General features: G+C 32.0%; 2 protein-coding genes across 2 annotated transcripts; one reads left to right on the forward strand and one right to left on the reverse strand.

The window, feature by feature from the left end:
* The first annotated feature begins 5,256 nt into the window (after positions 1–5,256).
* Positions 5,257–12,444, forward strand: LOC107610036 (V-type proton ATPase subunit a3-like). The gene is made up of 18 exons (XM_021106123.2): positions 5,257–5,423; positions 5,553–5,597; positions 6,065–6,187; positions 6,278–6,385; positions 6,576–6,686; positions 6,779–6,952; positions 7,203–7,340; positions 7,469–7,576; positions 7,749–7,856; positions 7,962–8,110; positions 8,298–8,451; positions 8,548–8,708; positions 8,802–9,008; positions 9,091–9,274; positions 9,375–9,458; positions 9,552–9,742; positions 11,774–11,833; positions 11,909–12,444. The coding sequence occupies exons 1-18, from the start codon at positions 5,283–5,285 to the stop codon at positions 12,114–12,116; spliced, it is 2,454 nt and encodes an 817-aa protein (XP_020961782.1). The 5' UTR covers positions 5,257–5,282; the 3' UTR covers positions 12,117–12,444.
* A 269-nt stretch (positions 12,445–12,713) lies between these two features.
* Positions 12,714–14,801, reverse strand: LOC107610026 (cysteine proteinase 15A). The gene is made up of 4 exons (XM_016312094.3): positions 14,007–14,801; positions 13,789–13,908; positions 13,381–13,627; positions 12,714–13,213 (listed from the first exon to the last, which is right to left on the reverse strand). The coding sequence occupies exons 1-4, from the start codon at positions 14,454–14,456 to the stop codon at positions 12,936–12,938; spliced, it is 1,095 nt and encodes a 364-aa protein (XP_016167580.1). The 5' UTR covers positions 14,457–14,801; the 3' UTR covers positions 12,714–12,935.
* Positions 14,802–15,512: the final 711 nt, after the last annotated feature.

A 15,512-nucleotide genomic window follows, 5' to 3' on the forward strand; every position in this document is an offset into this window, starting at 1 on the left:
TATGGCGGTGATTTGATTTGATTTGTTAGTTTATGTAATTTTTCTTTTTCTGGGTTAATAGTTAGTGAGCCTTTCTGCTCGGTGCTGAACTCGAAGCCGCTTTTTCCTGTTTACCCGTTTGCTTGCCGGATTAAAATGGAACGAAATAGGTTCCGTGTTTGGTTTAACATAGTAGAAATTCAAATATTTTTCTATCCTTTTTTATTATTAGTATCAAAATCCTCTTAAAATTTGCATTTATCACCATTAATTTCTTGGGAGAAACAGGCGAAGAATGCTCCATCTTTTTTTTCTTTGTCTCTTCCATGCATTGCGAACTTCGCAACTATATAGCAGGTAGAGCTGTCCAGCCTTTAAAGTGAAATCTGGATTCTGCGCGCATTATTTTCTTCTATACCATTGATATTTCATAATTATGTTACGTATAAATGGAGAATTACAACTAGCATTTACACCAACTACTTCTCTGAGCAACAATAAAATTTAGCCACTGGAATAGGCAACCATGATCCATGGATGTGACTTCCATATTCTAAAGTCGGAAAAGTCATCTTCTTTAATTTGGCACATAACGTTTAAATGCTTCTAAAAGTATGTGCATGTGATGTATGTTTATGCATATAAGTGTATGCTGCTACCAAAGATATAGGTCAAGGTACACATTGTTTTATAGGGTTAATGATACTTTCCTAGAATGCTTCTTTTAGTTCATAAGGAAGAACCAGAAACTCCTACAGAAAATTTCCCTAGTTTTGTAATAACTGGCCCATAACATGTGCTACACAACCTTCCGCTGATTGTGACCTTCCATAGTCTTTATTAATAACCTCCCCATACTTTTTTCTTTCTCTATTTTTCCTCTTCTTCTTCCTTTGCTAGTGTTTATCATGTTTATAGACAGTACGTAGATAGTGTTTTAGAGAAAGTTAATTGCATCGTTAACCTATGTACCCTATTGTTCCTTTGTCCATATCTAGGAAAACAAATAAAAATTAAATGTGGACTAACCCCTTTGATTCCTTCATCGGGTCCATTTGGTAAACACTTCATTTAATTAGAACAATCAGCCACTCAGCAATCATTATTTTAAATATCATTTTTTTAAAAATTTATTATTTTAGAGGTGAATCAATACTATTAGAGTTCTACATTATATCTAAAGTCTTAATAGTTTTTATTAGTGTTGACAATTCTCACCCCTTAAACTAAGTTAGAATATTAATGTAAACTCATTTAATTCGAATGTGATGATTTTAGAGTTTGTCCTATATATATAATTGTTATTAGGCTGCTTGACACATTATTCAATTAATTTTTTAAAAAATTTAAATTCTTGACCATTCCTAAATATGTGGATAACTATTACACTCTAAAGTCTAATGATTAGTCTAGTGCATGACTAGTAAAAAATCTTAAACACAATTTATTAAAAAGATTATTTCTATTGTGAGTGTGGTTATTATTAGGTTCAAACTTGTTCCTATAGAAGAAGCTTCAGCAAAATGTTATCGAAGCTTTTGTTAAGATCTTCATGATTATAAGATCAGTTGAGGATTAAAGTAGACTGGATTTTATGCCTTTTAGAGGACACAACCATAGAGGGAATAAAAAAAGAGTTGAATCTATAATTGTAGCTCAAGTCTAGTCACTTCTGTTGGCCACATGCATGCATCAAGAGAAAAAGAAGAGAGGGAGAAGAACATTATAAAGAAAGTAGTTGTGACACCATATCGTTCATGTCAATGCTTTGGTTATGCTGAAAAACGTTAATTTTTGCTAAGCTAGTTCATCCTAAGAAGAAGCATCATAATGAAAATCACTCAAAGCATGAGAGTAGTCCGGAAAAGGCAACGCACACATGCACAAATAAAGTAAGATGGAATGATCGATGTTGCGCTAATGATAAAATCACCGTTAAAAATATATCAAATTACATTATTATTGAGCTCCTTTAATTGTAAACAATATATTATACACAGTATTCTTTATATTTATCAGGTATAATGTCATCGTCTATCTAAATCTTCTTTAAATTGAAGAAGACTGATGTAAGGTGAAAATTAAAGTAGTACATTTTTATTTACTAGAGTATCCTATATGTAAGGTGTTAGTAATTTCAAAGTATTAATCCCCCAAAATACTGTTTAAGTTACCCACTGATTGAAACATACAAAAAAAATATAGAAATTTAATTAATAATTAGACCTTTGGATTTTCTTGTTATTATTGGAAGATTATAAGGTGTAACTGGAATGCTTTCATGCTGCCATGCATGTAAAGTTTCACCGTATAGCTAGTGCTATAAAGTCAAATATAGTTATTATATTGTAACTTAATTGAATTTTTAATCCCCATCCAAACCTGAAAATATAACGATAAATTTTGAACATGCAGTCCAAATTAAACGATGCGAGTGATATATATGCCATCTTTAATTTTAGGAATGCTAAAATGATTGATGAACTTCGGAATTGGGATGCAAGAAAAAAGAGTGTATGTATCATATATATCCTTATTGCTTCAATTGTTTCTGCAGTTTATTTATTTGCGAATAGCCAAGGTTGTTAATAATTTGATTTACAATAATTCTAACCAATTAGTGGATGAACTATAAAAGAAATCTAATAAAAAAAAATCTTAGATATAAATTTTTTAATTTTTGAATTTTTTCTTATGTTTTAAAAAATAACATCCAAAATTTAATAGAAAAAATATCTACAATTATTATAAAAAACATCTAAAACTTAATAAAAAATTCAAATTTCTTAAAAGAAACCTTTAAAATTTAACAAAAAAATCATTTAAATAATTGTATAAGAACTTCTAAAGGTGATGAAAAGATAATGCGAAGAGAGAAGGAGTAGCAGTAAAGAGAAAAAAAGAGAAGAGATTAAAAAAAAAGCAAGAGAATGCGTATTTTTTTAGCGTAAACTTAATTTTTTAAATTTTAAAAGTAGAATGTTAGATAAACAATGAATATTTTGAACAATACGAACAACCACCAATCAAATGAAAATATACTACATCTTAATTTAATGCTATTAATTAAATTTACTCTTTTAACCTTATTAATTCACATTATTTATACATTGTTCAAAAATATTGTTGGTTACCTATACTTTTTTATTTTAAAATTAGTTTTTATTTTAAAAATTGACTGCTTTATGGCTAAACTTTTTTTAATTTATATAATAAGTGAGTTGGTCGCTAGCTGCTATATCATAAACTCCTTTTAAGACTAATGGTACGACCATGCAATTAATCTGCACTATTCATGAAAATTAAGGTTATGGATTCAACCGCAGCAAAAGAAAAAGTTGTCCCTTAATTTGTTAATTATGTTTTCGAACTGTGAATTAATCTCAGAGAAGGCTATGAAGTGACTGTTATCTCACGTGTATGGTAAATGAAACCTAAGCTTGTCATGACGGAATTCATGTTACTATATACATTGTCATTAAGGCACCGTTAAGACAAAAGTAGGTACAAAGATTCTTGAAAATGAAAATCTTTTTTATTTTATTTTATGTTTTTTATTTTTGAAGAGAACTACTCCTTTCCTAATTCCTATAGCCTGTAGACAATAGAACTAGTGACACTAAACATGTCAAATCACAATTACAGAATAATTATACAGAGAATTAATATTTAATTAGTTAATATTAATTATTTTTTATTATAAAACAATCATTTTTATTTTATTTTATAGAATTTAGAATTAAGAATAATTTAGAATTTGAAATTTAAAATTTAAAAATAAAAAAATTGCTGATATTGATGAAAAATAACTGATTCTTTACTTAATGAATTCTTAAATATGAATTTGTAAATAAGAAATTATTAATGCTTTCAGACCAAAATATTCTTTTTATTTTGAGTTTTACTATACATCTAATTATTTTATTTAATTATATATAACTAAGTTGATTCAAACTCAACAAAAATCACTCACATATATACGTATGAAATTATACATTTTTTAATTTTGACGCCAAAATTTTTTAAAATTCTAGCTTAATACTACAATTTTTTCCTTGATTGTTATTCTTCTTCTTCCTTCTTTCTTTGTACAGAATTTCTGTGTTTTTATTTATAAAGTTATGTATTTTTTATTCAAAATTTTTTGTGTTTATTTTAAAAAAGGACAATAAACCAAAAAACAAAACAAAAAGTTGCATTTTTTTATTTTTGTTTTATTCTTTTTAGAGGATAAAACAATAAGAATTATGTGAGTATGTAACAAAAAGAATTATGAAAACAAGAAGAAAGAGGAGGAATATGAGTTATTTAGAAAACAACATAAAATAAAAAGATAGTACCGAAATTTTTTAACTATAACATATAAAATAGAATGATGCAAATTTTGTTCACTTCTTTTTATTCTTCTTTTTTCTTCATACACAAATCTTGTGTGTTTTTTTTTTAATAAAGTTATGTGTTTTTTTTTTCAAAAATTTTTGTATTTAACTATTTATTATTAGAAAAGGATAAACTAAAAAATAAAATAAAAAGTTCCATACCTTCTTTTATTATTTCTTTTATTTGTTTGATTTTTTTTTCAACGGTGAAACAATAAAAATTATAAGAATATGAAATAAGAAAAAGAAGTAGGAACAGAAAGAAAAAGAAGAAGAGAAGGAAGAAGAAGCTAAGAATGTATGCGAACAAAAAATGTGTTTACATAAATTTAACTTAGTTGGATTTAATTTTAAAAAAAATTGATTGTCTAATATTTTTATTTTATTTTAATTAATTAATTAATTTTGTGACGCAACATTTTAGACATCTTTTTCTTAAATTGAAATAATTTTGAAATATTGAAAATAGTACCCAACTACCATATATATGAATGTATTAATTAACTTTATTTGTGTAGTTAAACAACAACAACAACAACAATAATAATAATAATAATAATAATAATAATAATAATAATAATAATAATAATAATAATAATAATAATAACAACTTCAATGTGTGTGTGTGTTTAGAATAATAACAGCTTCATCAATAATGCGAAACTCAAATAATGCAATAGACACATAATTAAGCAGTACACTTCAATCTTCATATATAATAAATAACTCAGATATTTATGTATTTAATTAGTTGATTTTAATTATTGCATGGGCATATTCTAATATGAGTACGAAATGAAAGCACAGTAAACCGCGGGATGGAAATAGCGGCAAAATTCGTAAACCAAGTCTTATTCATGAAAGTATAAATTCACATCCAAGGCGTTAAATCCGTGCTTTTGCATTTCGAAATCACAAATCACGATGATGAATGAAGGATGCCTTCCCACGATGGATCTGCTACGATCGGAGCCTATGCAGCTAGTTCAGTTGATCATTCCCATCGAAGCAGCTCATCGATCCATCTCTTACCTCGGTGATCTCGGTCTCGTTCAATTCAAAGATGTACCTGCGTCTGTCTTTTTCGATTCTCGTTGCTCTTTCTTTTTGCGATTCACAATTAATTCTCAGACTCGCATTTTTCTAATGTTACCACTTCCGTTGTTGATGGATCGTATTTGTATAATTTTCCAGCTAAATGCAGATAAAAGCCCGTTCCAACGGACATATGCTACTCAGGTGCCTATCACATTATTTCTTTTTGAGTACGTAGTTGCTTTAAATTTAATTTCTGCATTTTACAGAAAACATATTCATGCATCTATGCCTTGTGTGCATGGCTTATTCAGATTTTGTCAATTTTATAGTGTTATTGTTACGGATATACATACAGGCACAAACAGTGTGCGGATCATCTAGAACATTCTGTCATTTGATCTATTTCATTTTTCACTTGAGCAATTGGATTTTGCAATTTAGATTTTGTTGAAATTTGAAAACAGTTTAGATCTCTAATTTTGGTGCTTTTTGAGACTCCTAAGAAAATTCGAGTGATTAAGCTGATACCTTAACTACACCCTGGAGAGAACTCTTTCAAGCTTATAAATATTGATTGATCTTAATTCTTACAACTTAAAATGAGACTGTTCTATTTTATAGAATTGATTCCTACGTACACTTGAAAACTTTTCCGTTTTAATATGTAGATTAAAAGGTGCGGGGAAATGGCTCGCACGCTACGGTTATTTAAGGAACAAATGACAAAGGCGGGTGTATCTCCCTCGATGCAGAATACCAGAAATAGTGTTATTGATCTGGATCATTTGGAGGTTGTTATGTGTTCTGAAACTTTTCCCACTCACTTCAATTTTCTGTTTAAGAACTGTATTCCGTGTAATGAAACTTCTCTTCATGGCTAGGTTAAACTTAAAGAACTTGAAGCTGATCTGCTTGAGAATAAGGCAAATAATGAGAAGTTGCAACACACCTACAACGAGCTGGTAGAATATAAGCTTGTTTTGGAGAAGGTAAGGTTTGCTAAGTACAACAATAATAGCTACAAATTGCCATCGCCAAATTCGATAGGTTCTTCTATTTTTGAATTATATGCAGATTGTAAGTATAGATGGAAACATTATGTTTAGGCTCTTTCTTATCCTAGGTTGAATAAGGCTACTGTTGGCAAAAGCAGGACTGTATTTTTGTTTATCATTTCAGGTTGGTGAATTTTTCTCTTTAGCACAAAACATTGCTGTAGCTCAGCAGAGGGAGCATGATGTCCAAACAACTGTTAAAGGGTCGATTGACAGCCCATTATTACTAGAACAAGTATCCTATATACCTTTACATATTCAGATTATTACTTTCATCTTCTGTTCTAATTCTCTTGCTGGTGACACTTGGAAAATTATGTTCTGTAGGAGACAACAGCGTTTTCGGCTAAGCAGGTTAAGCTGGGTTTTATCAGTGGTCTTGTTCCGAGAGAAAAATCAATTCCTTTTGAAAGAATCTTGTTTCGTGCTACAAGGGGGAATGTATTTATGAAGCAAGCCGTGATTGATAAACCTGTGCTCGATCCAATATCAGGAGAGAAGGTTATTCTAAATATTAAGTTTAAATCTATAGTCTCCTGTAGAAGTTCAAATATATAGTTTGCACGCAAGAGCATTATTACACGTCTTCCGTTTATCCTTTACCACTATAATGCTCAAGATTTTGGGATATTTCTATCTGATATTATCTTTTCCTTCTTCTGATTTGGGCAATTCATTCTTATATTGTCATTGGTTCTTTCTACTTTCTTAATCGGAGTCAGATAATAAAATCTTGACTGTAATCTTACAGGTTGATAAAAATGTATTTGTTGTATTTTATTCTGGGGAGAGAGTTAAAAGTAAAATTCTGAAAATATGTGATGCTTTTGGAGCAAATCGCTATCCTTTCTCAGATGACCTGGGGAAACAATTTCAGATGATAAGAGAGGTACATTACTTATTGCCAAGTTGCGTATTTGTTAGAAAAAATTGACTTATGAAATTCGTTCATGCTCTTCATAGCCTGACAGTGGATAAGCCACTTATGATAATTATTGTACATTACAAACTTGTCAGGTGTCAGGGAAACTTTCAGAGTTGAAGACTACCATCGATGTAGGATTGCTTCATTGGAACACTTTACTCCAGTCTATTGGACATCAGTATGAGCAGTGGAGCCTTCTGGTTTGCTAACAGCTTTGTTTTAGTATTTCCGATGATATTATCTCTGCTGAAAGAGACACATAAACTAGCACTTTTTTTCTGCTTTCAGTTTTGCTGCGAAGTACCAAGCTTCTGCGTTTAATTAATTTTCATTCCGACGCTGATATTTCCTTTATTATGTTTTAACTGATAGTTGAGGAGGGAAAAAGCCGTTTATCACACCCTAAATATGCTTAGCTTTAATGTGACGAGAAAATGTCTCCTTGCAGAAGGTTGGTGTCCTGTTTTTGCGACAAGTCAGGTTTGCTCTTGAACTAGGAATTTAATTCTGATATGAAGTGCATAAGCTTATATGGATTGCAACTTTACATTTGCTCTAATTAATTTTTAATTCAATACTTGACAGATTCAGAAAGTATTGCAGCGGGCAACTAGGGATTGTAACTCCCAGGTTGGAGCCATATTTCAGGTTCTCCAGACAAAGGAATCACCGCCGACTTATTTTTACACAAACAAATTTACTTCTTCTTTTCAAGAAATTGTAGATGCTTATGGGTGAGTTACACAGGGCTTAGCATATCCTTTCCAATGAGCTTTATATTGATCAAACCAGCACTTTTAATAATAACTTTGTATCGATAAATTTTCTGGTCTATTGCGACTACTTTCTTTATTTGCTTATTTGCCTCCTGATGTATTGATAGTCATGGAACTAAAATCACCAGTTGCTAATACCTGACAGAGTTGCCAAGTACCAGGAGGCAAATCCAGGTGTATACACAATCATCACCTTTCCGTTCCTTTTCGCTGTCATGTTTGGTGACTGGGGCCATGGCATATGCATATTGCTGGCTTCTTTGTACCTCATAATCAGAGAGAAAAAGTATTCAAGTCAGGTACTCAGCTCATCGATTTTTGTATTCATGATGATTGCTTCCTCGTCCTCATTTTCCATGCTTGCATTAATTTTTTCTCGTTGATGTCAATGGCAGAAACTTGGAGACATCATGCAAATGGCATTTGGCGGACGCTATGTCATTGCGATGATGGCAATCTTCTCAATCTACACTGGCTTCATATACAATGAATTCTTCTCTGTTCCGTTTGCTATATTTGCACCATCTGCCTATGCATGCCGTGATCCATCATGCAGGTGGTTGTCAGTACAATTTATTGAACTTATTTTTTTTCTTCTATGCTAATTGGTCACAGTATATGTATTTTAGTTATTATTATTACTTTTCAGGGATGCTTCTACAACAGGTTTAATAAAAGTGCGAAACACCTACCCATTTGGTCTGGATCCTGTATGGCATGGCACTCGGAGTGAACTTCCATTTCTTAACTCTTTGAAGATGAAAATGTCTATTTTACTGGGAGTATGCCAGATGAATCTTGGAATCATATTGAGTTATTTTAATGCAAAATACTTTGGAAGCAGCATAGATGTTTGGTAATAGAGAAATACTAGTCAACATGTGGTCTGTTTTTTATGCATGCAGTGCTCAATGTTTGACTTACTGATGTTGTTTCAGGCACCAATTTGTTCCCCAGATGATATTCTTAAATAGTCTATTCGGCTACCTTTCGCTCATCATAATTGTTAAATGGTTTACTGGATCACAGGCTGACTTATATCATGTGATGATATACATGTTCTTAAGTCCAACTGATGATTTGGGTGAAAACCAGCTCTTTGTTGGCCAGAAGTTTCTTCAAGTAAGAAATTTTTAAATTTGATTTCGGTACATTTTATTTTGTTTAGTGATACTGATTAGATGCCATCTATTAACCGTCCACACTGTTTCTTTACTGCTAGCTTGGATTATTATTGTCAGCACTTGTAGCTGTACCATGGATGTTATTACCAAAGCCCTTTCTTCTGAAGAAACAACACGAAGAAGTATACTTTGAACCAATATTTTTTGTTTCTTTATTTTTCTTTTCATTCTTAATTCCTATTACTATACTCAAGCTTGATTATCATGCTTCACAGAGGCATCAAGGTCAATCTTACTCTCTGCTCCACAGTACGGATGATCCTATTGAATCAGGGCCACATAGCCCTCACGGCCATGAGGAGTTTGAGTTCAGTGAAGTTTTCGTGCACCAACTTATACATACAATAGAATTTGTGCTTGGTGCTGTGTCTAATACAGCTTCATATCTACGTCTATGGGCCCTCAGGTAGGTAGCTGAAAACTTTTGAAAGCTTCTTTATCATGCTTGGATTTCTTCTTCGGGTTCTATCTAAAAAAAAAAGACAATTCTATGATGCCTTTACTCTAGTGTCGAATTCATTTAATTTACTTTTTAGAGTAAATATCAAATACTTAAAAATTTCTTTTTTTATATTTTTAAATTAAATATTAATTTTTAATCTTATGTTAACGAAATAGACTCTAAATATTAGTCACTAGCAATAAAAAAAAAAAAAAAAGACAGAACAAAACTCACATCTAACCATTCATTATAAATCTATGAATAAACATCTAAAAAATCACTAGTCAGTAAAGCCAACCAAAAGTACTTTTCCATCTAAATTTTTTTTCTCCCATCATGCCGTTGCTCAGTGTTGAAAAGTTCATCATTGGCTTTCAAGAAGAAACCTTGACACAGATAGATTGTCACCGTCCGATTTAGATAGTGACCAGCGTTAAAGAAAGATTTCTTAACAAGTCTATTAATCGTGTAGTTCTTAAATATTAATTCTTTTCAAAATACATAAATTACAACATAAATACGAGTTTATACAAATATATATAATACTATTAAACATGAAAAATTTTGCCATATGAAGCATTAACTAAGACATTCATAGGTGCAGTATAAATTACACCGTTCTTAAAAAATAAGGACTGCCAAAAAACCAATTTCTACTGAGGGACAGAAGGTTTTTGACTCTGATTTCTATTTGTATCTGAAAAATATGAAAAGATAAGGGAGTGAGTGAGTTTTGTAACTTAGTGAATAATAATATATCTGTAATCTATATAAAAAAAAATACAAATTATATTAAAGTAAATCATAAATTCAATATGTATATAATACATGGTTTATACGTTAGGCTAATATCACTACCACTAATTAAAATCTGATGCATTCACAACTAACGTCACCGTTATTAGCTACAATTTTCTAATTAGAACTTTTCAAATCATACAAAATATATAGATTATTTAATGCTTACAAAATACCAAATCTAACAATAAATAAATATATATTAACTTCATAATAAAACTTACATAGTATTTCAAAATATGCAAAAATATATTTAAAATAGTAGCATACCTTGTGGACAGTAATATAAAGTATTATAAATAATAACAAACAGAATTTGTAAACAGATATTTGTGGATAGTAAAATACAGTAACTGTGAATAGTAAATAGATATTTGTAAATAGTAAATACAATATCTATGAATAGTGAATATAGTATCTGCAAATAGTAAATGCAGTATCTTTATATAGTAAATATTGTATATAAAAATAGTAAATACGATATTTATGAATAGTAAGTATGGTATTTGTGAATAGTAATTACGATATAGTAACATATAAAAAATTGACAGTTTATCAAAATATTTGTACTGAAAAAAAAAAAAAATACTACAGATAGAGTGTTTATTTAGAGATTAGTTTTAAGGAATGTGTAGCTATTTCGGTGTATCACCTATACTTACGTCAGTATAATTTTAGCAGTATCTGAACTTTAATAAAAGTGAGAATATTTTTTTCTTTAGCAAAAATTCTTTTAAAAGAGTTTTTTTTTTTAAATAAAAGAATAATATTAAAAGAGAAAAAATAAAACATTCGTGTGTATAGAATGTGCCTGTTTTGGGTACAAAAAAAAATGAATGATTGGCTATTTTACAGGGGAGGGAGGGGTCTTTCCACAAAGAAAAAGAGCAAAAAAATTAATTAAAAATTTTATATGGGTCTCATATATTTTTTATTTTATTATAATTATTAATAATATAATATTATTATAATCACGTAGGCCTCATTGTTAATGTTATTTAAAAAAAAAACTCTTCCTCCTTGGCTATAGCTGCGGACGGAGAGTCTTCTATTTTTTTTTTTTTAATTTTGGATATCACAGAGATGTCCTGTCTCAGCAAGTTTAAGCTATTCTTTCTTTCATTCTAATTATGGATTGCTTTAGTATCATCCCCGTTTATTTTAATCTTCAATTGCTGTTTGTTTTAATTTGTTCAGTCTGGCTCATTCAGAGTTGTCGAGTGTCTTCTATGACAAAGTTCTACTTATGGCCTGGGAGTAAGTTCTTTTATTTGTTTTAGCAAGTGTTGGGCTGTTAAGAAAGTTTGTTTGACATTTATGTATCTGATGCAGGTTTAATAATACCGTTATTCTTATTGTTGGCGTTATTGTTTTCATATGTGCAACTGTTGGTGTATTACTGCTTATGGAAACTCTAAGCGCTTTCTTGCATGCTTTGAGACTTCACTGGGTAGAGTTTCAGAATAAATTTTATGTGGGAGATGGTTACAAGTTTGCCCCATTTTCATTTGCGTTACTTATTGATGAGGATGAACTGTAGTTGCCATATACGGATACCAGATAACATGTATATTAGAATGTCAGTTTTCCCTTAGCCTCTCCTGTAGTTTATGTATTCATGTCGAATACCATGTTAAAGAAGAGCACTGAAACAGTGTATTATCCTTCTTTCCTGTTTATTAGCCATTGCATCTGTTGTCAAATCTGCACTATGCAATTTTGAGAGGAAGTTGATGGTAATTATCTGATGTAATCAGCATCTACAAGTTTAAGGTATGGTTCTCTAGTACGGAAAGCACTTGCCAATTAAAAGAATAGTTAAGTCGTGTATAAAGTAATTGTACAATCCTTCTAGAACTTGAAGTTGGTTATTGTTATTCACATATTCGTTTTGACTTATTTATTGAAACTTTAGTTAGAGTAAATTGTCACATTTGATTTAATTGCTTTAGTGCATTATTTAGTACAGGAAATCGGGAATCGATCCTCTCACGTGAAAATTTCTTCTTGGAGTACTAGCATCATGACCTTTAGTGAGTTGAGCTCCTCATGTACAGCTAATTGCATTCAATTGATATCCGTTAATTTTAATTTCTATTGATGGCCCGGGGTTGAGTCAAGTATACATAAACTGGACTGTATGGAACAAGGAAATATTATTGAATGCTGAAAACTTTCCATGCCTACTGTTTCACACCTTACACTAATATTGAGAATAACAACCAGAAGCAATAATCACGGGATTCACATTCACAATAGATGAACACCGGCGTGGCAGTTTGCCAGTGTCCTTTGTGTCTACAACACTAAACCAAGTATTTACATAATATACCACACAACCATGAAAGCAACCTTATACTTAATGGCTAGATGTGTGAATAGCAGTAACAGTTGAGACCATGGAATCCACCCCACACATATTGTGACCTCTGCAGATCTTGTAATATCCATTCTCTCCCCAGTTTTCACCCCATGAGTTCTTTATAATCCAATAAGGCTTTTCCTTAAAGCGAATGGGAGCATAACCACCAGCACCATAGCCCACTAGAAGAACCCCATGATCCAAGTGCTTGCCACAGATGAATGGGCATGAGACTCCTCCTATATATGTCTGCATATAAACTGCATTGATACCAACTGTACCATGCAAAGCTATAGTTAGAGAGAGAGATAGAGAGAAGATCAATAAATTAATAATTAATTCAGCAGATAATTTCAAAATTCCCAAGGGGGGATGGGGCAGGGGATAAAGATAGATGTCAGGGACAGGGAGCCAAGCCTCTGTGTAAAGAAAAATAAGCTACCTGAAAGAGGACCATTCTTCACCAGGTTTGCTGCAATTTGGTCTTCATCTAGGGAAACCACACTGAAATTGGACACAGAAGCAGCAATTTTGCTCTTGTCAAATTTGCAAGGGCCACGATCTCTTCCAGTGTAAGGATAGTCCTCTTCTCGCACTAGTCCACCAGCCTTCTTTGTGTACCCAAATGCAGTGGTCATCAACCCCCCATTGCAGCCCGAGTCACATGCATCATTTAGGTCTGGATCACACTGATAAGATCATAAGATTAAAGAAATTAATTTACCAATGTTTATACAAATTGCTGAATTTATCAGCAAAATATACAACTTCAGGCAGAAGTGCTTCAAGAATTGACACAAGCAACGCTACAAATTCAAGATGTATGTAAGTGAAAGACTGAAAGAGTTACCTCGTGATCGCAATCCACAAGCTGTTGCTCACTAAGGCTCACTAGCTCACCCGTTGCCAGAAAATGAGCTCCTTCCAACGCTCCTGTGGTGCTAAAGGACCAACACGACCCACACGTGCCCTGATCAACATATTTCCCCATAAACGAGCTTAAGCAAGAGCAACACTCAACACAAAACCAATTTAATCTAACTAAGTATACACATATATTATACATGCCTGGTTCTTGACGTTAGTGACGGCTCCATGGTCGCGCCAGTCGAAGTCTTTAGGGAGATTGTCGGTAGGGAGGATTGGTGCGTTGTGAGCATCAGAGGGAAGGCTAAGAGGTTTAAGGCCAAGGAACTGGCTGCGGAACTCTGACGGAGTGAGATCGGAGAACTTTGTGACGCCGTGTATGGCGGAGGGGTCCAGCTCCTGATGCGACTTTGCTCGGAGCAAGTTGCTCTTGAACACGCCAAACCGATAGTCGTGCTCCTCTTTTGTGGCGTACGTCTTGCTGAACTTGGTCTTGAAGGCGGAGAAGTGGTGCTCCGCGTTCAGCAAGTGCTCATCGCCATCCTCCACCACTTGACGGATCAGAATGTTATCGTCATCGTCAATCACCGCCGACACGACGGCAGCAGAGAGGAGGAGCAGGAGGAGAGTCCAGCGTGAGTGGCGAGCCATTGGACGAACGTAATTAAGAATGAACGAATGAGATTGGGATATATTGTGAGATTTTATACGAGATTATGGTGATTATGATTCCACATGTGGTCCCTATGTATTATTGTTGGGGGGTTAGGCTGTTCATCTTTGGAGTACACTCATTAGCCAACCAAATGAATACACGGCGGGGCATCTTCTGGTCCTTCCTTCTTTACCCTTTTTCTTGGGACAATTGAGGGATCTCCAATTCTCCAATTCACCAATTCACCAATTCAGGTGCTTTCATCAAATTAAGATAAGACAAACAGGGATTCATTCACCCGTTTTCCTCGGACGGTTATTAGCATGATTTTTATTAGAGACAAACAAACAAAACAAAATACAGATATTTGTTTTTTTTTTCTTTAATAAATTTTTGAAAATTATTTCGAAATAAGTTTTATAATTTTAATACGTTAAATATATAGTCACCAAAAAAAAAAAAACGTTAAATATATGAAACCTTTTTTTAAAAAAAGTTATTGCTGTCTTTTTTAGCAGCAAGTATTTTTAGAACATTTTTTAACTAAATTCATATGATAAACATGGTATAATAAATTTCAAAAAATTATAAAAAACCAAATTTTAATTAGATACCATTAGTAACTTTAGTATTTAGGTTTATAATTTAAGATTTAGAATTAAAAATTTATGAGGTAGAATCTAGATTTATCGATGTTAGAGGGAAAAAATTGATTATCTAATTAGCATTACTCATTATTTATGAAGTAAGGTAAAGTATTAAATTGGTCCCTTACGTTTCGGTCTAATCCTGTTTTAGTCCATAATGTTTAAAGTGTCCTATTTGAATCTATAAAAGTTTCATTTAACTTTGATGTAGTCCTACCATGAAGTCAATGTTAAATAATTAACGTTACTATTCCACCAAACTTTAATGTCCTTCAATGAAGAAGAGGTACAAACTCGAGAGGCATAAGATCAGCAGCGAATGCATCACCGCAAACTACTTGCCTTAGTTTAAGTATATGGAGAACATCTTCAAGAACTCGATTTTCGCAAAAAAAATTTTTGGTA

The sequence above is a fragment of the Arachis ipaensis genome, chromosome B7 (genome assembly GCF_059453495.1).
Source record: "Arachis ipaensis isolate K30076 ecotype BB chromosome B7, ASM5945349v1, whole genome shotgun sequence".
NCBI classification, from domain to species: Eukaryota; Viridiplantae; Streptophyta; class Magnoliopsida; order Fabales; family Fabaceae; genus Arachis; species Arachis ipaensis.

Excerpts from the sequence above, each read along its gene's own strand:
- LOC107610036 (XM_021106123.2), top strand. The coding sequence starts at position 5,283 with ATGATGAATGAAGGATGCCTTCCCACGATGGATCTGCTACGATCGGAG. Across the intron at positions 6,188-6,277 it reads TTGATCTGGATCATTTGGAG|GTTAAACTTAAAGAACTTGA; the intron begins GTTGTTATGTGT and ends CTTCATGGCTAG. Across the intron at positions 8,452-8,547 it reads AGAAAAAGTATTCAAGTCAG|AAACTTGGAGACATCATGCA; the intron begins GTACTCAGCTCA and ends TGTCAATGGCAG.
- LOC107610026 (XM_016312094.3), bottom strand. The coding sequence starts at position 14,456 with ATGGCTCGCCACTCACGCTGGACTCTCCTCCTGCTCCTCCTCTCTGCT. Across the intron at positions 13,909-14,006 it reads TCACTAACGTCAAGAACCAG|GGCACGTGTGGGTCGTGTTG; the intron begins GCATGTATAATA and ends TATGTTGATCAG. Across the intron at positions 13,628-13,788 it reads TTGTGGATTGCGATCACGAG|TGTGATCCAGACCTAAATGA; the intron begins GTAACTCTTTCA and ends TGATCTTATCAG.